Source organism: Ochotona curzoniae, unplaced genomic scaffold (genome assembly GCF_017591425.1).
Source record: "Ochotona curzoniae isolate NIBS_2020 unplaced genomic scaffold, NIBS_Ocur_1.0 scaffold_2453, whole genome shotgun sequence".
NCBI lineage: Eukaryota > Metazoa > Chordata > Mammalia > Lagomorpha > Ochotonidae > Ochotona > Ochotona curzoniae.
In genome coordinates, this window is record NW_024467094.1 from 9,447,515 (window position 1) to 9,469,230 (window position 21,716).

Sequence of the window (21,716 nt, forward strand, 5' to 3'; positions counted from 1 at the left end):
CTTGGAGAGGGCATGGGAATCCTGATGGGATGCGTTCTAACTGTTCTCACACTCAAACGGTAAGCTGTCAAAGTGAAGGCTCTGGTTTACATTACCTTTTGCAGTGACCGCTTCAATTTTTTGGATACAAGTGCTCAGTTCTTTCCGGAGTCGCTGAACTTCCTGCAGGCATTTCTGCTCACAGAAGTTCTTGTGGTCACTTGGCCTGGGTTGTGCCTGAAGTCCTGGATCATGTGTGGGTGGTGAATTTGGCCCACCCAGATTCAACTGTCCTGAGTGGGGAGTGTAGAGGTACACCTTGGCTCCTGAGCCAGAATCCCCTGCGTGGGACGGCTGGTGGCTGCCCCGACAGGCTTCTTGGCCCACAGGCTCCTTCCTCTCCACTCTGTGGTCAGGCATTTTACACTTAGTGTGTTCATATTTCTGAGAACTTCGGGGCTGACTCCTGAGATTATGTTCTCTTATATGTTCTTCAAATTGTCTTCGCTTCACATCTCTTTTGGCTAGGTGGACGGCATAGCTAAGTCTCTCTTCTGATATGACGGAAAATGAAACAGAGCCTCTTAGGTCAGGACTGACTCTCAAATCTGAATCTTTACAATTGTATGATTCATTGTACCCGTGCTTCAGCTTCTCAATTCTAATTCCATGTGGGGCGGAGTATCGGACTGCCAAGTTACTTGAGTGTGTAGGAACATTCCTGTTGAATTGCAGCTGGGTCTTTAAAAAGTAAACAAAATCACATATTAGAAAAATAATTGTACATGGTCAGCAGACACCTATAATCAGCTTCTAGATTTCATCCACAAGATTAGCTGATCGCATCAGCCAGTCTCACACATTTTAGTTATCACGACTCCCCTCACAATCACTGGTTCCACAGTATCGTCGTTATTTTACTAGCATCATTATGGGATTCTCCTCTGCAAGTTAACCCAGGAAGCTTTGAGCAGCAACCAATACACTTCCCAACTGTCCTTTTCAAAATACCAGCCTCCAGCAGGTGACCCGCACAGCCCACTCTAGTGGCCTTCCTGTTCCCCAGGCACACCACAGACATCTGATTTAAACTGTCCTCCCACCCACCCCCAGCAAGCCACAGAAATCATCCCAGATCTAAACTGTTCCCTCCCGACACACCACAGAATACCCTAGATCTACACTGTTCCCCTCCCCACAAACCACAGAACCACCTCAGATTTAAACTATACTCCCCAGACACACCACAGAAACCCCACAGATCCAAGTCATCCACCACGGCCTCAGGACTCTGCAGGCCTTCCTGAGACTTCTCACTGGTGCTGGAATACATCTTGTACCGCGTACCTAACTTGGCTTATTCTACACAGCCCTCTGCTGCCTCCCTAGGCTATCACTGTAACAGAAGCTAGGCTTTGCTTAAACATAAACATGTTTCCAAATTTCTATCTTATTCTTTTTCATGACTGCATTTTTCAAAATCCAGTGCACAGCCTTCTCATACTTAAGCCACCAATAACATTATTAACGTTCTGGCTGTTCTAATTGAAATAATACTTCCGAATACCTCCACACATTTCCTTGTAAGTTATTTCCTTAGTATGAATTATTGGTTCTGGAATTGCTAGGCCAGAGATAAAACAATTAAAGAACCATTTCCCTTCCTTGCGTCTTCCAGAGTGGACCTGTGAGAGCCGAGGAAGCAGCCTCGGGACCAGCACCGCCCGTGAACTCAGCAAGCCTGGTCTGCAGACAGCGTCCCCATCACTCACAGGGAGAGGCACAAGTATGGAAGATGACATGTTAAAAACCCCACTGTGAGCAAAATATTACTATTATTATTATTTATTTAATTTACAAAAACAGAAAAACATTTTGGAAAGAAGTAGCTGAAAACCTTAATAAAGAAAAAAAAATTGTTTAGCATCCAAAAGGCGCACAGACTGATGAACAGTTCTTGAAACTTGAAGCCTAAAAGTAAATCTTCCCCCTCAAAATAAAAAAGTACCCTAAAATATCTCAGGAATTTGCTAGAAGCACTAGAAAAAAATATATATAAGTGGATTCCTCTTTCATCTGGCTAGAAGGAAGTCTAACTATGACTTAAAATCTGTATTCAATAAGAGATAAATTTGACCACATTACAATCAGATGATTTGAAGGGCTGGTAGTGTGGCACAGCAGTGGCATGCTCCTGGGAAAGCAGCAGCAGATGGCACAGGTGCTTAAGCCCCGCTGCCCGCGTGGGAGACGCAGACGGAATCCTGGGGTTCCTGGTGAGTCCTGCATGTCAGGGCTGAGTGCGGAGTGCATCAGCTGTCAGAGGATCTGCTCAACTCCATCTCTCCCAACTCTGTCATTGTGTTTTTCAAATAAATTAATTCCAAAAGCATTCTTCAAACGTCTGACTGGCAAACACAAAACAAAACAAAACACAGTTCTACAAATTAAAAGCAAAAATAATATTGAAAATATTCAGAAATACAGGTCCGGCATGATAGTGTAATGGTTACAGTCCTTGATTGAACGCGCTGGGATCTCATATGGGTGCCGGGGTCTAATCCCGGCAGCTCCACTTCCCTTCTAGCTCCCTGCTTGTGGCCTGGGAAAGCAGTCAAGGACGGCCCAAGCCCTTGGGACCCTGCACCCATGTGGGATACCCGGAAAGAAGTTCCTGGATCCTGGCTTCTGATCTGCGCAGCACCGGCCGTTGCGGCCACTTAAGGAGTGAATCATCGGACAGAAGATCTTCCTCTCTGTCTTTCCTCCTCTCTGTACATGTGCCTTTCCAATAAAATAAATCTTAAGGAACTTCTTCCTCCGGGTATCCCACACGGGTGCAGGGTCCCAAGGTTGGGCTGTCCTCCACTGCTTTCCCAGGCCACAGGCAGGGAGCTGGAAGGGAAGTGGAGCTGCCGGGATTAGAACAGGTGCCCATATGGGATCCCGGCGCATTCAAGGCAAGGACTTAAGCCGTTGGGCCACGCCGCCGGGCCCAAAATAAATAAGTCTTTAAAAAAAAATTCACAAATAGTTCTCCCTATAAAGGAATCGTAAATGCTGAGGTGAGGGGACAGGCTTTTAGCATAGGACGCCCACAATCCACAGGGCATGCCGGGGTTCCTGTCCAGCTCCACTCTCCATTCCAGCTTCCAGTCCAAAGGCACAACGGACAGCAGCAGGTCATGGCTCAGGTGCTGGGACCTATGCTGCAGGGCTGGATGGAGTTCCTGGCTCCCAATCTGGCTTGACCAACCTCTGGCTGCCGTCGCTACTGGAAAAGTGAACCAGCAGGTGAAAGCCTTTGCCTATCTGCTGCCTCGTAAGTACACACACTTTAAAAATTCACTCTCATGAAAAGGTAACTTAAAAATCACTGAAATACCATTTCCTCACTCAACAGAGGAACAAAAATGAAAAAGTCTCAGTGTTGGTGAGCTGTGGGAAGACAGGTACCGTCACAGTGTTGACGGCATGCCAACCGGCACATCCCTAGCGTGAAGGAACCTGGCCATACCTAACCAAGCTCCGCACGCATCCCTCCTGACCTCACCACCTCCCAGTTATCCCGCAAACACACCTCAAGCGACAGCACGCACACTACTCCCTGCTCTAACGTGTGCGACTGCAAATCCCTGTTCTCAGGCTGCATGTCTGTGCAGAGCACCGGCACCACGAAGCTACAGGAAAGGAGGGGAGAGCTCTTAGAACAGACCTATGAATTAGCAGGGAGCAACAGCTCAGATGTGTTATTAACTGAAAACAAGAAAGTGTGCAAAGAAACGCAGCAAAAAAGATCAGCGACACAAAAAGTACTAAAAAGATCTACAAAACAGGTGAGAGCTGGGGTGGGAAGGAAACAAGAAATGGGACAGTGGGCAACACCTCTCTAGACGCATCTTTTCGTAAACGGTATGTTCAGAATCATGTTAATATTTCTTTTTTTTTAAGATTTATTTTATTTTTATTGGAAAGGCAGATATACAGAGAGGAGAGACAGAGAGGAAGATCTTCCATCCAATGATTCACTCCCCAAGTGAGCGCAACGACCCATGCTATGCCGATCCGAAGCCAGGAGCCTCTTCCAGGTCTCCCACATGGGTGCAGGGTCCCAAAGCTTTGGGCCGTCCTCCACTGCTTTCCCAGGCCACAAGCAGGGAGCTGGATGGGAAGAAGGGTCGCCGGGATTAGAACCGGCGCCCATATGGGATCCTGGGCGTGCAAGGCGAGGACCTTAACCATTGTGCCACCGCACCGGGCCCGAGAATCATGTTAATATTTCATACAAACTTGAATTATAGGAACAAATGAATAAATGAATGACTTGAGGAAATCAGAAAATAAATAAAATCTCTCTGAACAAGGAAAAACACTAAAAAATGAATACTAATAGAAAAACACCAAAGCAAAGCAAGCTTCACATGGATAACAACAACACTAAAAAGGGAGCATGCGAAACTCTGACACATAGATGTAAACTCCAGGTCCCCGGGCTACAGGTAAAAAGGTCTTGGAACACACACAACTCCCGCGTGGAGGCTTGCCTTTGTACAAAGGCAGGGACTACAACTGGAAACAACCACTTATCCTCTAGGATAGGTAAGTGCGTGTGCTGTGGCTAAGAATGTCAACAATGGAGAACTCACAGACAGGTACATGGAAAGGAAAGCCAGAAAGGAAGAAGCAAGCAGAGAGACGCGAGCTCAGCTTTGCTTATGAAGAAGTGTGTGTACACACGAGCATGCACATTTTGTTTTCCAATTCTGCCCTCTCAGAGGGCCTAGAAATGACACTCCAGTATCAACCAGCACATCCAGTCCCAGACACATAGTTCTCAATTCTCCATGAACGGCACAAAGGCTCCCTAGACAAATGGCTGGCACGTGAAGACAAGGTGAGCCTAGAGTATCTTCTCATAATATAAAGTGGCCAAAGATTGATGGGATCACATCAAAGTGATAAGAATACCAACTAGAAGTAAATCTCACTGGCCAAATCAAAATAAACAGTGGCAGTGGGTAGCACAGGGCCTACCAGACACAGCACAAATCCAAGAGCCTGTAGTAAAACGAAGAAGTAAACACAAAGATGAGGGCAAGTCCTACTGATTCACCCCCAGACCGGCCACAGCACAGCCAGGAGCCAGGGACTCCATCCTGGTCTTTCGCACGGATGGCACGGGCAGCACGGGCCGTCATGCAATGTTTCCAGGCACATCCACAGGAAGCTGGATCAGAAGCAGCACAGCTGGGACTTGAACCAGCATGGAGGGATAATGGCATCTTGAACTGCCGCTTAACACATAGAAGTATGGAGATAGGAGATACATGTGCATATATTTACCAAAACTCCAGAAACATGGCAAATGCATACATTTCAGCGTATGCATTTCTGCTGTAAAATTTACATCAAAAGAAAAAGCTAGCCAAACAATGGACTAAATCACAGTGTGCAATGTGTGCATGGAAAAAATAGGGTACTCACATCTGCAAGTGACTCTGAGCCAGATCAACCCAAGGGATTGATGGATGATGGACTTCCATGAAAGGACAGACGTGCAACAAAGTGTTGGTGGAATGTAGCTGTAAAATCAACTCCATCTACTTCAAAATTTTCATAATAAAATGCTGAGAGAAAAAAGACTTTGGGGCTTGGCACAGTAGCCTAGCAGCTAAAGTCCTCACCTCGCACGAGCTGGGATCCCATAAGGGAAGCACCCAGCTCTCTACTTGTGGCCTGGGAAAGCAGTCAAGAACAGCCCAAAGCCTTGGGACCCTGCACCTGCGTGGGAGACCTGGAAGAAGCTCCTGGCTCCTGGTTTTGGACTGGCTCAGCTCTGGCCATTACAACCACTTGAGGAGTGAATCAACAGAATCTGTATATCTGACTTTTCTATAAAGATTTTTCGGAGACGACCAAGTAAAGCTGATAAGTAAAGACTGCTCACTATATAACATTAGGGAATAATGTTTTGTTCACCAAGCAGGAAAGTTCCTTTTTAGGGGAAATATTCTCAAATTCCTGTATTTATAAGCAAGTGTCACATTGCCTGAAGCCTACTTTACAATGGCTCCACAAATATTTTGGAGACAGATGGCTCGGTAGATAGAAAACCACCCAGGCCAAACTGTTAACAAATGCTCCATCTGGAAGGTGGTTTCACCGTCCTTCCCTTTCAACTTTCATGTCTGAAATGCTCCATGACAAAAACTTGAGGAACACACCACAGTACCTGGGGGGCCTGAGGTTTCCCGGGGTCGCTGCTCCCGTCCAGCTGGGTCCCAGATGCTAGATGGACGTACGCTGAGGCTGGCTGGCTCGGTCCCATCATGGCAGACAGCACAGGGCAGCAGCGAGTCTGGTCACTGGGCAGCAGGCTTTCCTGAAACCATCCCCACACGAACAAGCCTGTTTTCAGTCCAGCGGTGTGGAAACAAAGAGAAAAGAACAGATAAAACCCAAGGTAGCCAAGACAGTCTCGTGCTGAGGACTGCTGAAGGACAGAGAGGTAATAACTGCACTTAAAAAGGCCACGAGGGCTTCTGCAGGCAGGAGGACACTTGCTATTTTTATAACAATCTATTGGGTTAATTTCCATTCCAAGTTTCAAGTCTCAAGGGCCTCCAGGAAAACATTATTTTAAAAACAGAGCCTGACTACAGAAAATGAGCACTGTCCAATCAGGTGGTTTTACAGACCTACAGTCTACAACAATAAATCCTATCATAAATAAAATAAAAAATAAATTCATGTGGCCAAACTCCGAATGGCTGCCTATCCAACAGGCTCAGAATCCTTAGTTTTAACCCAGGAAGGGCCCCTCAATCTGCAGTCTCCCCATCTTCCGCTAGCCCAGCCTCCTGCCACCCCAACACACATGCCATGTGAAAGCAGTGCTACCCCATTTACCACGGCCTCTTCGCATGCTGAAGGCCTTGCCACCCTGCATCAGTGCGTCCCCCGGGACCTGCCCACCCGCGCCAGGGTCGCCCATGGCTTACCTGTCACACGGGGAAATATCTCGCGGTCCCAGCTGCACAGCAGCGGCTGTTCCTTGAGGAGGAGGAGGGCTTGGGTTTTGCTCCTCTGCTGTTCACAACTCAGAGGTCTGAGCACACTGGACAATTTAAATGTGTTAAGCTGATGTTCTGTGAACTGCCTAGTTTTAAATGCCCTGGCAAATCTGTCTCAAAGAAACCTATAGTAAACCAATTGGGAAATTGCAGGTTAGAAGAAAAAGAACAAAAACAGACACACACAAACATACACAAAACTCCCTAATTTCAGCTTTTGAGTAAATCCAGGGCTGGGAGACAGGATTTCCTTAAAGACCGGCATGTCCATTGGAGTGTAACGGCAGCCGTCCACGCTCGCTTATTCTGTTGCTGTAGATCATGATCAGAAAAGCAGACGGCAGGTACTCGAGTGAGGCAATCCCGACTGGACGAACGCCATGACAGGTGGGGGTGGAGGTGGCGACACGCAGTCTGCAGAGTGGGGGCCTCTGCGAATTCCATGGGGTTGGTCCTTTCCCCTTGATGCCCTCCATGTGTTAGAGGCCAACGGTCCACGCCACTAGGAGAAAGCGAGGCCATCCCCATGGTTCCAGAACATGTCATGACACGACACCCATGTCTACAGACACATGTACACGCACACACACACAGGATCCAGGAACACCCTTAAAACTGCTGCTCCCCTGCGTAAAGTCCTGGGTGGCCCCTATCTTCACCACCGATCCACTTCCCACTGTTTCATCCCTGAATGACCTGGGGTATCTCCCCACATCCTGACAAACCCCCCAGCCAATGCCTTCAGCTACAACCCAGGACTAACCCTCCCCCAAGTCTGTTCCCTCCCAGAACCCCAGGACACCCCCCAACTCGCTCTCTATGAACCCTACTGAAAAGACCCCCTCAATCTGTCTTCCCCCATGTAAGTCTCCCCCACACCATGCCCCCTTACTCTGAGACTACACACCTCTCCGACATGTGCCCCCCAGTTCTGCTGGGAGCCATCTCTGAGACGGCTCAGGCCCTTCTCCTCCCTTGAAACTGGGGGTATACCCACAGTTGCTCTACTCGTCCCTGATGTTCCTGGCACATCCTCAGGCACTATTTTTTCATGTACACAACGCGGGCCACTCCTTAACCTGGCCCCATGCCCACAGCTGGAAGATACTCCCATGGCCCGTCTCTTCCCTGCAGGACCCCCCACGATCTCCTGTGAGCATGATGCTCCCTCGGAGGCCCGAGTCCTCCCCTCCATCAGGCCTGAGACACTCGCGCCTGCCTCGTCTTCTGTGGACGCGGTCACCCACACCGCAGAGGGTGCATGCCCAGCTGTGGGCACCCCTACAGCAGCAAGCACCTCCACAGGCAGGGGTACCCTCGCCGCCCCAGGGGCTGTTCCGCTATGCCTCCTCCCCCGCAGGCTGGAGACATCTTCCCCAGACACCGGAGCCCCAGCAAAAGTGGGCGCCTCGGTGGCTGCTCTCCTGCCCCATACACCCTGGCTGTCATCAGAGTTCCCATCTCCCACCACTGGCTCCGGCAGCCCAGAAGCACCTGCAACCACAGGCACCTCTGCAGACTGTGCTCTTCCCAACCCACCCAGGACCCGCCCTGACAGTATGTCTGCCCCAGCAGCCGAAGGCACCCAAGCCTGCTGCCTCCCTCCTGTCCAGCACCACGCGCCTGGGCCAGTCTTCTCCCCCGTAAGTCCAGACGGCCTGACAGAGGCAGGTGCCCCTGCCTTCCTGGGACCCTTAGCATCTGTTTGGCCCTCCACTGTCTCTCTCCTCCCCCACAAACCAGAGATGCTGCTGCAGCCAGCTTCATCCTGCACACATTGGGGCATCCTGGGAGCCCCTGGTACCCCTCCAGCTATGGCTACCCTGGCAGCCACAGGTATGCCGGTGGTCACTCTCCTTCCCAGCATCTCTGAAAAGCCACCAGGCCCAGTCTCTGCCTCCAGGGTTGCAAATGCCCCAGGGGTTGAGGACCCCTGGTGGGCCATGAGAACCCCGTCACTCAGCCTCCTTCTCCAACACCTCGGGACATCCTCAGAGCTGGGTTCCTCCATAAGCAGCCCAGGTGCCTCGATTGCCTGTCCTGGTCCCCAGGAACCTGGGAAAGCTCCAGAACAGGGATCCTGCCCTAAGGACCACAGGTCCTCAGCAGCCATGGGCCCCCCTGAAGTTGGGGGTCTGGCGACAACATGAGCCCTTCCCCACAGGTCACAGACACCACTGGAGCCACCCTCCTGGCAGACAGGCTCACATGCCCATGCGGCAGTGGGCACTCTGGAGGGCCCCCCCAGAGTTGTGCAAACCCCAGCTATAGCGGCACATCTGTGCTTGGGCGCAGTTGCAGCTGTGGGCATTGCCCCTGTCTCCGACAGCCCTAACGCCTGTCCCGTCCCACACAGGCAGGAGATGTCCCCACAACCTGCCCGCTGACGCATAGCTGCTGCAGGCACAGGCACCTCTTGTTGCCCGATGCCCTGCCCCCTTTCCCAAACCCGCAGGGTGTCCCCACTGTGTGTCTCCTCCCGGACAAGCCCAGCCACCGCCTCAGCTGGAGATGCCTCCAGAGCCTGCGGCCTGTCCCATAGCCTCGCCACATCACTGCAGCTGCTCTCTTCTGCCATGACTAGGCCAGCCTGGCACATTTCTAGCGGCTGCCTGGCTCCCCACATTCCTGGGCCACCTCCGGAACCACAGAGCTCTGCACCCTGCACAGCTGCCCACGACTCGGGGCCACCCCTGCAGCCTGTCTCTACCCACACTGTCTGTCCACGTTCCCTGAATCTGGGGTCACCCGCACAGCGAGCTTCCCCTTCTGTACCATAGGGTATCCTGGCGGGCTGTCCTGTGCCCCACAAGGCAGGGATCATCCCAGGGCCCACATCCTCATCTTGTTGCCTGCTGGGACACAGGCCTGGGGCGCCCATCGAGGCCGTGTCCTTCTTCACATCTCTGGGGACCCCCACAACATCAGGCACACCCATGGCCTGGCTCCTACCCCACAAACCTGGGATATCCCCACAGATGGCCTCTTGTGCCAGTAACCTGGGAACCTCTATTGACTGCCCCCTCTCCCACAGTGGCGGGGTTCCCCCACAGCCTCTCTGTCCCACCAGCGCCTCACGCACTCCCGCACTCTGCCCCTTCCCCCAGCAGCCCTGGACCACCCCACAGCCTGCCTCCTCTCCAGCTCTAGGCACCTGCATGGCTTGTCCCAGCCCCTGGACCTGTGTGGTGATCTCAGAACCGGCCTCCTCCGTATGGCCAGGTACACGGGGAGGAGGTGGCACTCTGCCCACCTGTCCCTGCCCACAGAAGCTGCGGGCACCACCTGCCCCTAACCTGTCAGGCATAGAGAGGACAGCAGCGGTGGCCAGCGGGAAGGCCCTGTTCTGTCCCTTCACCCAGGGTCCGGTAAGTCCACAGCGGCTGGTCTCCACCCACGACGCCCGGCCAGGGACTCCCAGCTCCACGGGTCCCTCCCCTGCGGCGACAGGATGCAGCTCCACTCGGCTTCCTTCCGTGCAGCCTGAAGCCGCCCTCATAGCGCGCACCTTCAGCCACAGCTCCAGGATGCTCTCGTGCCCCGTGGAGCTCGGCTGGCCTTTCCTGTCGCAGCCCCGGAGGCTGCTATCGTCCGACTCCTCCTCCTGCACGGACCCAGTCACCCACACGGAGCCGACCGGCCCCACCACTTGGGGCTCCCCCACGGCTCCGTTCACCCACACGGCTCTGGGATCCCCTGCAGCCTCCATGGGGCCTGCGTTCCCGGCTGTCTCGTCCTCCGCACCGGCGGCAGCGGGGTCCGTGGGCTCCGCAGCTCGTCTCCTCCCCCAAGGCCGCCGCCGGCCTCGCCTGCTCTCTGCACCCACACAGCGCGTCTCCCCGACCGAGGTCCTCGCCCGGTGCCTGGCTCCACGGCCTCGACAGGGCCCGGCACCCCATCTTTTCCCCCACAGCCGCCGGGCCACCCGCCCGGACTTGCTGGGGCCCCCGCAACGACCCGGCATCGCTGCCCGCCCGCCCGCGCGGCCACTCGCCCGGCTGCAGGAACCCCACGACACGGCGGCCACTCTGTCCACACGCACTCCTCACGCTCGGCCCTCGCAGCCGCTCGGCCTCCCAGCCCCCCGCTCCCCGCCTCCGCCCGTCGCAGACGCCCGCCCCCAGCCCCGGCTCCCCCTCAGCGCTGACGGGAGGGACGCGGGGTCTGCCCGGGCCCAGGCCTCTCCTCCCCGCCCAGGCCTCCTCTCCGCCCGCGCCCAGGACTTCCCAGGGTCCCCCCAGCTCCACACCCAGCCCACCTGGCCCGGGGCGAACACGGCTACTCCGAGACGGGAGTGGCGGGTGAGGGGCCCCCAACTAGGCCCTGCTTCCGGCCGCTCGCCCAGTCGCCATAGCAACAGGCGCGGAGCGACCTGGGAGCCGTTGAGGCGCCCGACTCTAAAGGATCCGGGTGTAGCACAGGGTCAGGTCTGGCAGCTCGTACCCTTGGGGTCGGGACCGGGACCAAAATCACGGCAGAAGCCTAGGTTTGAGAGTGGAACTGGGGCCGAAAGAACCAAGACACAAGAAGACACGAACGGTGCGGGTCAGTTATGAACTCCGGAGGCTCCCGTAGCGGGGACGTGCGCCTCAGGCGCCTGCAGGCCTCGCCCCACGCCCGCCCACCCGGAAGCCACCCCGCGCTGGTCCCGCCCCTCGACCACCCGGAAGCCGCCCCACCCCGCCCCGCGCTGGCCCCGCCCCGGCCCCGCCCCCGGAAGCCGCCCCGCCCCGCCTCTTGTGGGCCGCGGGCCCGGCCACTAGAGCCACGTCCGGCTCCGCGCTCGCCCGATGGCCGACTGCGAGGTTGTGCGCGTTTCTGGCTTCGAGGAGTTCAACCGGGCCGTGGAGGAGCACAAGGACAAGACCGTTTTCGCCTATTTCTCTGGGTCTAAGGACGCCGAAGGGAAGAGCTGGTGTCCCGATTGTGTCAAGGGTGAGGGTGCGCCCGGGGCTGCAGCCGGCGCGCGGGCCGGGGAGGCGGCGGGGGCGCGGCCGGGAACCCTCCATCCCGAGCTCCTCGTCCTTCCCGGGGCTCCCCTCCTTCCCCCGGGCTCCCCTCCTTCCCCCGAGATGTCCCTTCCATCCCAGGCTCCCCTCCTCCCGGACTCCCTTCCTTCCCCTCTTCCCCGTGCTCCCCTCCTTCCCCGGGCTCCCCTCCTTCCCCCGGGCTCCCCTCCTTCCCCCCCGGGCTCCCCTCCATCCCGGGCTCTCCTCCTTCCCCCCACCCAGTTCCCTTCCTGCCCCCTCGGGCTCCCCTTCCTTCCCCCGTGCTCCCCTCCCTCCCCGGGCTCCCCTCGGTCCCCTGTGCACCGTCCTGCCTCCCCCCAGATCCTCTTGGAGTCCAGTTCTTTTACTACAGCCTTCCACCCATTTTGGGGGGCCCTCGGGATCCCGGGCCTCCTCCCGACTTGGTTGACTTCAGTTCACTGGCTGACTTGGGGTCAAAGTCTGAGTGCTTGGTTACACAGGGGGTGGGGGACAGCGGAGAGTTGCGGAGTTGGGAGTTCGTGTGCCATTAATTACTTTATGTTAACTTTATAAAAGCTGAGCCAGTCGTGCAGGAGGCGCTGAAGCACGCTACGAAAGGGTGTGTGTTCATCTACTGCCAAGTGGGAGACAGACCTTAGTAAGTGGCGTTGGACGTGGCGGGGGGAGGTGGCCAGAGAGGCCCCGAGGGGCTCGGCCAAGGGGAGCTGTTACAGAGGAAATAAAAAAGCACATTCAGACACTTAAAGGGCAATTTGATGAACTTGGGGTGGTGTGAGTTCAAGACTTAACTGGCTTCCCGGCCAGTTTCTTAGTCATGACTTTAAGTGAAAATGCATTCATTTGTTGCAAGGGGCATTTGGTAAGTTAAAAGACTACAAGGGTGCTTTTATTTTTTTTTTTTAATGACTGTTCAAAGACTAAGTGTAGGGATTTATAGACTATGGACAAAAGTAAAGTTTTTCATGGTCCTGTTTTTCTTTTTGGAATAGTTGGAAAGATCCCAATAATGAGTTTAGGAAAAAGCTGAAGATAACGGCAGTGCCTACGCTCCTTAAATATGGAACAGTGAGTATTTCCTTCAATGGCAGGGGGCTGTTGCGCACACCTCTTTAATCTGCTCTGCAGGCACACTAGAAAAAGATGATTTTTTTTGCCTCAAACATCACATTGTTTAGGGCATATTAACAACTTGGCTGGCCCTCAGTGAACTAAACAATGCAAGTATCTAAGTATTTGGTCTTTTTCGTGGTTTTTAGCTTGCTTTTCTCTGAAGACTCAAGTCAGAAAGTTGGCTTGACTCATACTTAGCACAAGCGCATCAGTGGTTATTTCTGGTTTAATCCGCAATTCTAGTGGAAAAGAAAGGGTATCTCGCGCCTCAGGGGTTCTGGATTAAAGGTGTGACAGGAAGCAGCTGGCGGGCTCCTGCCTCAATCCCCGCAAGCCAAGTATTTTTACTGACTTGTCTTGTTCATAAGACTTGTTGCGACGGGTTGGCTTCCCTGGGTCAGTCGGGGCAGAACGCCACTCCTCCCACGGTTTGCAGCAGGCCTAATACCTGATTGTACTTTTGCAGCCTCAGAAGTTGGTGGAATCCGAGTGCCTGGAGGCCAGCCTGGTGGAGATGCTGCTGTCTGAAGACTAACATTTGATGTGGCAACTGTGTCCCGATTCACTACGGTTATAAAAGAAATGATAAAGGCATGCTTGCATTGTATTCATTGTTAGCAGTGAACAAGTACTGAAAAAAAAAAATCAGTGGGTGTCTCAATATCAGAAAATACTATTAAAATATTCATGAACCTTCTGTGTGCTGGTAACATGGGAAAATTTTTTTAGAAACAAAGTAAGCCTTTGGAGTGGCAGCTAGAGGAAATGTTATTAGGGCACAAATACCTAATGTCCCCCAGAGCGTAGCCAACAACGGCCAAAGCTCTGTTACAGGAATACAGATCTTGTTAGGTTAGATTCTGTGGATTTACGAAGCAGTACATCACCTTCAACACCCCGCCTTTGGCTGCGGGAAGCTGAGCTTACAAACCAATGCTGCAGGGCACACAAGCCCTGCCCGGTCTCAGCCGGCTTCAGGTGGTTTGGTTCTTGGAGCAGAGGAACCACGTGAGTGGGAGGGTCCTGCAGCATGACCATAGGCAAGTTCCCAAACCTGCTTCTTTAGAATGCCAGGAAGCAGCTAACTCCCTCAGGAGCAGAGCGGGAGTCCGGGGCTGGGAGGCTCCAGGGCTGTTGTAGTTTTAAGACAGAGAGTCCAGGCTGTGGTTCACCAGACTTCTTCCTGAACACTGACCCAGCCGAGTTGCAGAGCAGGAGTTGATGCGCGTGTGCTCTGCTGCATTCCATGCTGGGAGAGAGCACTGAGTCCAGTCCCCTCCTGTCAGGAAGCAGCCCGTGTGAAAGACAGCAAGGCTCCAGCAGGTGGACTTCCCAAGACCAAGCTGGCGTCTGTACCCTCCATGTCCTTCTGCTTCCTTCAGCCCCAAGGCGTCGCATTTCCCATGTGTATTCAGTTGAAGATGTGAGAAGCTAATAAAAACACAGGGAAACCAAAGTAGAACAAGCTGGTTTAATAGAAATTCTCTATTACAATAAAAAGCTGGATTAACGGCACACTGAACCTCGTAGGTGCTGCCATGACAGAGGTAGGTACACTGTGCAAAACAAATACATTATATACATGTCCAAGAGTCTGGCCTGTTTGAGGCGCCTCACTTTCCTGACGTGTTCTGCTGCTGCTGCTCGGCCAGGGCTTGCTGCAGGCGCATCCGCTTCCGAGAGTAGTGCTGCCAGTGTAGGATTTGCTGCTCGTCAATAAACTTGGCGCACTGAGCGTTCACCAGCTCCTTTCGGAAGTGTTCGTATTGGAGGAGTTCTAACATGTGTAAACACTGAGGGTACCTGGGTATAAGTTTATAAGTAAATGATCAAGAAAGAGCTTCAAGAACATGAAATTTCAATGCAGTCACCCACCTACCATGACCGTGCAGACTACCGTGCCTATGAACCTAACTAATGTGACCTATGCTTTGGTAGTGTAGCAGACCAAAAAAGCTAGCCATCTAAAGAAAGTACAAAGTAACTTCAAAACAGAAAACCAAAGTTTAGAAGGATTAAACAGCTCGCCTGAGACCACGAAACACAGTCACTGGTAAGCAGAGTCAACCTGGAGACAAAGCAAATAGTCGTCTTCGATTATTCCAATGACTGCTAATTACATGTTGGGTTGTCAGCCACTTCTTGGTTTTCTGTCAGTAGTGATCAAAACACTCCTTTTAAATTAGCTATTTGCCAAAGGAACCATGCATAGAGTATACTCTAGTTTTCCAGAGGGATTCAGTAATTCTGAGGTTAACATATACTCTAATGTGCAGACATGCCAATGGACAGACGGAGCCAAATCCAGGGACCAGAAGTTCTCGTATATACAAGGATGGGTGAACAGACCACGTGTATGTATATACATAAACACACGCAGACACCTGCCCCTGGCTTTGCCAAAGTGCCTGAAAGAAAGAACACTACAGAAGAGTGGCTGACTCCACTGCTGGTGTCTGCCCGGGAGGTCCTGTGGCACCAAAGGAAGGTGGTGTCAACCCTGACACGCCATGACCAAAGTACTTCAGGTCAATTTGAAAGTGCTCTCAATGGCTGAATCTGGAAGAGCCACGCGGGCTGGGGTGGGGTGGGGAGGGACACAGGAGTGTACACTCAGGGGTAAAGGGGAATGCTGTTCCCTACAATACGTCCAACTGAAAGGTAGTGATGGAATCAGAAAATCATAGTGTCTCCAGCAAGTTTCTTGAGCACATGCTAAAATTGGAAAGTTAAGAGTTTACTTAACAGAACATTTGCATGGCCTCAAAATGTTTCCCCATAAGATACTAGACATCTAAGGCAAAACAGTAACAATATGGAGAAACTAGGAAAGCGCTACCTCAACCAAGGAATCAAATGCATGTTCAATGGGAGACTTTCAGGGGACTCCTGGCATCTCAAGGACACAGTGTCACTTCTGTGTCATGCCATTAAAAAAGAAGACGACTAAGGACCAGGAACTTAAGAAGGAGACGAAGAGATGACAGCACAATGCCGCAGTGAGTCCAGTGGCCACCGAGGGACAGCTGGCCGAGCCTGCATGAGGTCTGCAGGTTACAGAACAGCTTCACAATGCTGTGATCTGATCACTCAGTGTACTGTGGTTACACCTTAGTTAACATTTGTGACACTTTGATGAAGAATACGCTGGAATTCTCTTCATTCTTCCAGCTATTTTTGTAAATGAAATGATTTCAAATCAAAGTAAAATGGAAGTGACTCATCAGGTGGGAAGTACACAGCCAAAACTGCCCAGGTGCCATGCACACGTGTGAGGTGTGGCACACGTGCACACTGGTTACTTCAAGGCAGAGTCTGACCCTGCATGTTGAGCACATCCCGAGTCCTGCCTTGCGAACAAGCTCTGCCAGAAACCTCACTGCTCGGTGGTGTGAAGACATCACAGCAGTGCCTGACAGCACGCTGCCCTGTCCTCCCAGCGTGCTGAAGGTTTGCCAGCTGCACTCCAAAAACACAGCTGCCTGTAACCACTGCCAACAGCCTAGATGGCTCTGCCCTGTTCACAGCTGCCCTAACTCGTTTTCATAGCACTGTGGTTAAGACAGTGTAGTCCTTCATTCTAAGTGTGACAACCAAAGAATGCTCTCAGGGGGCCCGGCGGCGTGGCCTAGTGGCAAGAGTCCTCGCCTTGAATGTGCCAGGATCCCATATGGGCGCCGGTTCTAATCCTGGCAGCTCCACTTCCCGTCCAGCTCCCTGCTTGTGGCCTGGGAAAGCAGTCGAGGACGGTCCAAAGCCTTGGCACCCTGCACCCACGTGGGAGACCTGGAAGAAGCCTCTGGCTCCTGGCTTCAGATTGGCTCAGCATCGGTCATTGCGCTCACTTGGGGCATGAATCATCGGACGGAAGATCTTCCTCGCTGTCTCTCCTCTCTGTATATCTGACTTTGTAATAAAAATTAAAAAAAAAAAAAAAAAAAAGGCACAGTTACAACTTAAAAAAAAAAAAAAAAAGAATGGTCTCAGGGAGCACTGAGTCAGCAGGTGGACCTCAGACATTCAATGGGACCTCTTTCACTGTAAAACAGAAAGCAGTGTTCAGAATCTACAAGACGACAAGACAGGACATTCTCTGACAGGCTGAAAATCAGAGGAAATAGAAGCAGTGCCAAAAGGAAAAGTTCTGCATTTTTAAGAAAATAAGATACGAACACCAAAAGAACTGAAGAGTATTTGCTGGCATAAAGCTCCTAGCATGTCCGTGTAATCCCCAGCCCCACCCTCTCACACACACAGAAAAGCATCATCTTTAGGTTGAACTAATAGAAGACCCAATGCCATTTGGTCGACTACACCCTGTCCACACAGTAGCTGGCTCAATTGCAAGAGCTACAACTGCCTGAGTAATGAGATGTCTGGCAGCCGGGCACTGGAAAAACGGGTATAGTCAAAACAAAATCCCACAGACAAGCTGTGCCAGCTGCCTGTCCTGGCTCTGAGAAAGGCCAGGAAAAGGAAAAGCCCAGCAGGGCCAGCTGCTTACAGCCCCTGCAGAAGCAAGCCCTCAGACCCCTCAGACTTTAAAGAGAAGCTGCAAATCTTGACTCTTACAGAAACCCTTCCCATCTTCCAATGCTCACAATTATTAAACCAAACCTAAAAACCCACGGCGAACAATGAAATGTTCAACAGGGAGTTCATCTGCAGCCTCTTGGCGCAGCTGGAGGAGCCTTGAAGACAGCCTGGGCTGCTTTTGGGTTCATCTGGAAACAGAACCAAGACCAGGTTAAAGCTACAGCTTTGCTGACCACTTTTTTTGCCAGCCTGTGAGGCGGAACTTGATGGTGGCTCAGGTTTCCAATCCCGAGATGTAAGACTGCCTATACACAACGGTGCACTCTCGTTTATCTGCATGATGAAATGAATAAAGCATTGTTTATGAAGAGTCCTGCAAGAAAGGACATTTAGAAAGATGCTTCCTGCATCCTTACTCGGACACAAATTAGACTTGGGCAGGTGTGCGACCTAGTGGTTGCTATGTGATTTGGGAGGCCTGTATCCTACACTGGAGGGCCTAGCTTGTTGAAGCCTCAGCTCTCCCTGCAGCTCCAGCCGCCTGCCAGGGTGCGCCTGGGGACCTGGCAGGTGCAGGTCTGCCACCCAGCTGGGAGATGCAGAACAAGCTTCTGACTCCTGACTTCTGGTCTGTCCCAGCCCCACCTGCCCTGGGCATTTCAACATCAGATGGGATATTTTTTCTCTCTCTCTCCCTTTCAAATAAAATAATTAGTCTTGAAAAAGCTTCACCATTGCTATTAACCATCTGGTTAATACAAAGGCATAAGTTTAACTTTTATTTTTATCACCAAGAGGGATTAGCTTTGTAATCACCATATGCTTCTTGAAACTTTAATTGACCTTCCAATTAAAGTATCTCTTGAACAATATGAAAGTAAAAATTCACATATACCCACAAAGGCAGTTCAAAAAATCTGTGGAAAAATTGAATTAAAAAAATAAGCTTACTGGGTTACAAAAAGTTCTATATCTATGCATAGCTCTTGTATAATAAAAACTTTTCCATGAACTTTCTAAAGATCCTCTCAAGCCTGACTTCAAAAAAAGTTTTGTGCCAATACAAGCATCTTTTAGACCTACTTTCCGAGACTTTTTTTGAAGTGCCAGCATATGTATAAAAAGGTGCGTGTGTGTGTGGTGGTTTGGTTTTGGTTTTTCAGCTCAAGGATGTAAAGCATTTAGCTACAACAGCTGATGTGGGGAGCGGGGTGCCTGAGCTGCTCCCAGGAATAGGAAAGGCCATTGCAGGATGGCGGCTGGCCCTGGGACAGGAGGCAGGGTTGGTTTCGCCAGCAGATAAATAGGAAGCCACAGGGATGGGCTGATGCCCTTGCTCTGATTATGTCATTGCTACTGGCCTATCAGGTAGTGCCAAGTGGATCTACGGGGAAAAGTGATTGGTGAGAACGGTATAAAAGCAGCTGCTAAAAGCTCTAAGAAGGACAAGGAGAAGAACGGTGGATGGAATGAGAAGAACGGGGCAGCAGACGGGTAGAAAAGCTAAGATCTTCGGGGAGAAAAGCTAAGGCGTAAGGGGAGAAAAAGCAGAGAGGGGTTACAAAAGCAGTAACTACGGAGAGAAAAGTACAGGGACAAGAATGGGGAAAAGCAGCAGAGAGGAGTACAAAAGCAGTAAGGCCTACGAGGAGAAAACGGGGAGAAAAGCAGCAGAGAAAAGTTAAGACCTTTGGGAAAAAAGCAGCGGAGAAAGAGTACAGAAGCAGCCGCTTCTAGAAATAAGGGGTCCGGTTGTGGCTCCGGCTTTTCCCAGACCCTCAAGAGTGTGCCTCGTAGGTAGCGTCACTGCAGGTCAGCAACAAGCTGCAGCTCTAAGACACGGTTACTTCCAGAAAACTCCAAAGCCTGGTCCTGGCAAGTCCTCCTTTCTGTGCGCTCTGGCTTTCTCAGGCCAAGGTTACAATACTGTCTCGACAGACTAGCTTCCTTCAGGTTACAGACCCAGTGAGGCGAGGGGAGCGGAGCAGGAAGTCGAGGTTAGGAAAGACTGGTGTGGGTCCCACGGGGAGACCCACCGGGGGCTTGGGTTCAAGGCCACACACTGCCTTTCAATGTGCCTGGAGGCCCAGGCCGTTCAAGGTGTGAAGGACAAAGTGGCAGGTTCTGACACACATTTTCAAGGCAGTAAGCTGGCTTCCCTGTAGGAGAGCATGCTACTCTTTTCTCTTTGGGGGAGGTAGGCCAGAGCTGAAGAGGAGGTGACCCGGGAGTAATGACATGCCAACTAGACACAGCTGATGACAAGCCAAAGGGCAAAGACTAAACAAAAACACATCTGCACCAGTGTAAAACTATGAAGTATGTCATACGTCAGTGTTTCGGACTTTAATGAAACTTGCACATACTTAGTACCACAAAAACGAAACTTACTTCAGATACTTGGCATATTCTGGTTCTTTCCAGTACAGCAAGTACTTAAGATAATTAACAAAAGCTTTGTCCTTGAAGTAACCTCTTTGGGCAAGAACTGAAAGGCATAAAAAAAAGTCCTCAAGTCAAACCAATCTTCAGAATGCCACCATCACACACCAGACTCAAAACAGTAGGCTCAGCCTGCACAACTGTGTCTACACACCAACATTGGGGACAATTCTGTGCCGTTAAGAAGTTTTAGAACTGGATACAATTATGAACTGCAGTCCTGCTGTTCGTAGCTAACAGGGGTCCAGCAACTTACAATTCAGGTAGTTTGGGTTGGCTAGACACTGCACAAATTCCAACTCCAACTGAAACCGAAGTCGATTCGCAGCATCATCTGAAAGAGAACACAGGGAGCATTACCCAGCATGAAGGTCACTGTCCGTGGATGTGCAGGGAGGACCGGCAGTCAGGGACCCCATGACTGCTGCCACTCTGCTCTAACAGGTGGGGGTGGAGGGTTCTCCTTAACTCAGCGGGGCAGAAGCAAGCCTGCACTACGGAGCTAAGAGCTGAACCCCAACTCAGACAAGTTTGTAATCCTCCCAGTAGCCAACAGACAACATGCAGGGCCCCATACCGCGGCTCAACTGACTAATCTTCCCCCTTCACGCTCCAGGATCCTATACGGGCGCTGGTTCATGTCCTGGCTGCTCCACTTCCCATCCAGTTCCCTGCCTGTGGCCTGGGAAAGCAGTCGAGGACGACCCAAAGCCTTGGGACCCTGCACCCATATGGGAGACCCAGAAGAAGCTCCTGACTCCTGGCTTCTGGCTTCGGATTGGTCCAGCTCTGGCCATTTGTGGCCATTTGAGGAGCGAACCAGTAGATGCAGTATCTTTATCTCCTTTTCAATGTACATCTGCCTTTCAAATTAAAAAAAAAAAATTAAAAGAGGGAGGGGCGGAGAAGAGGGAGACAGAGAGAGATGCAAGGTAACAGGAATTCCAGGGACAGGAAATCTCCCACCTGCAGGACAGGGTAGAGGCCAGGGTTGGGCCTGCTTAGATTTTAACCACCAGGGAAGCCTCGGATGCGCCGGGGCAGGACAACAGCCCCCGAGCTGGTCGGCGGCGTGCAGGAGCAGAACGCGCGAGGAGAACGCGGGCTAACACCCAAGTCCTCACCGGGTGGAGGAGAAAAACCAGCGCGGACCCTCCCGACTCGGGGAGGCCGCCTAGCTGCCCCCCACTGCCCGCTCCCAACTCCACCCCAGGACCGGGAGCCCCGAACCCGCGAAGGACCGGCTGCCTGAGCCGCTTGCCTGTCTCCATGGCGACGGCGGCCGCGGCCATCACAACCTCAGAAGCCAACTTCCCAGAGAAATCTGCCCGACTGGGCTTAGGCGGCTCCGGAAGCCTCGGCCCCCGCTTCCGCTTCCGCTCCCGAGGCAGTGTGGGATGCCGGGGCGGGCGCCGCGGAGCAGGGAGGCCCCGCCTTCTTGGGCGGTGCTGGCGCCCCGGGTCTTAGGGAGATGGCTCGTCCCTGGGTTAGAGGGAGTCACCTCGGTCCCGGGTCTGAGGGGGATGCCTCGTCCCTGGGTTAGAGGGGGTCACCTCGGTCCCGGGTCTGAGGGGGATGCCTCGTC

At 52.3% G+C, this 21,716-nt stretch overlaps 3 protein-coding genes across 5 annotated transcripts in view; 1 reads left to right on the plus strand and 2 right to left on the minus strand.

Moving 5' to 3' along the window:
- The window catches only part of KIAA0753 (KIAA0753 ortholog), a 53,456-nt gene extending 42,107 nt beyond the window's left edge, over positions 1-11,349 (minus strand). Inside the window, exons 1-4 of one of the 3 annotated variants that reach the window (XM_041000530.1) lie at positions 11,311-11,349; positions 6,981-7,554; positions 6,212-6,387; positions 96-720 (exon numbers count right to left, since the gene is read on the minus strand). In XM_041000530.1, the coding sequence (XP_040856464.1) occupies positions 96-720; positions 6,212-6,310 (724 nt within the window). In that variant the 5' untranslated portion in view covers positions 6,311-6,387; positions 6,981-7,554; positions 11,311-11,349. Of the gene's footprint in view, positions 1-95; positions 721-6,211; positions 6,803-6,980; positions 7,555-11,310 lie in introns of those variants that run through there. The other 2 variants (XM_041000529.1, XM_041000531.1) reach the window with 2 other exon arrangements.
- Positions 11,350-11,770: 421 nt separating this feature from the next.
- Positions 11,771-13,786, plus strand: TXNDC17 (thioredoxin domain containing 17). Its single transcript, XM_041001031.1, has 4 exons — positions 11,771-11,987; positions 12,599-12,680; positions 13,033-13,108; positions 13,620-13,786. The coding sequence occupies exons 1-4, from the start codon at positions 11,843-11,845 to the stop codon at positions 13,686-13,688; spliced, it is 372 nt and encodes a 123-aa protein (XP_040856965.1). The 5' UTR covers positions 11,771-11,842; the 3' UTR covers positions 13,689-13,786.
- An 824-nt stretch (positions 13,787-14,610) lies between these two features.
- On the minus strand, positions 14,611-21,509 carry MED31 (mediator complex subunit 31). The gene is made up of 4 exons (XM_041001030.1): positions 21,393-21,509; positions 20,388-20,465; positions 20,081-20,177; positions 14,611-14,956 (listed from the first exon to the last, which is right to left on the minus strand). Exons 1-4 carry the CDS (start codon positions 21,421-21,423, stop codon positions 14,767-14,769), a joined length of 396 nt encoding a protein of 131 aa, XP_040856964.1. The 5' UTR covers positions 21,424-21,509; the 3' UTR covers positions 14,611-14,766.
- Between the last annotated feature and the right edge of the window lie 207 nt (positions 21,510-21,716).

Excerpts from the sequence above, each read along its gene's own strand:
- TXNDC17 (XM_041001031.1), top strand. The coding sequence starts at position 11,843 with ATGGCCGACTGCGAGGTTGTGCGCGTTTCTGGCTTCGAGGAGTTCAAC. Across the intron at positions 11,988-12,598 it reads GTGTCCCGATTGTGTCAAGG|CTGAGCCAGTCGTGCAGGAG; the intron begins GTGAGGGTGCGC and ends ACTTTATAAAAG. Across the intron at positions 12,681-13,032 it reads CAAGTGGGAGACAGACCTTA|TTGGAAAGATCCCAATAATG; the intron begins GTAAGTGGCGTT and ends TTTTTGGAATAG.
- MED31 (XM_041001030.1), bottom strand. The coding sequence starts at position 21,423 with ATGGCCGCGGCCGCCGTCGCCATGGAGACAG. Across the intron at positions 20,178-20,387 it reads CAACCCAAACTACCTGAATT|TTCTTGCCCAAAGAGGTTAC; the intron begins GTAAGTTGCTGG and ends TATGCCTTTCAG. Across the intron at positions 14,957-20,080 it reads GAATATGCCAAGTATCTGAA|GTACCCTCAGTGTTTACACA; the intron begins GTAAGTTTCGTT and ends ACTTATACCCAG.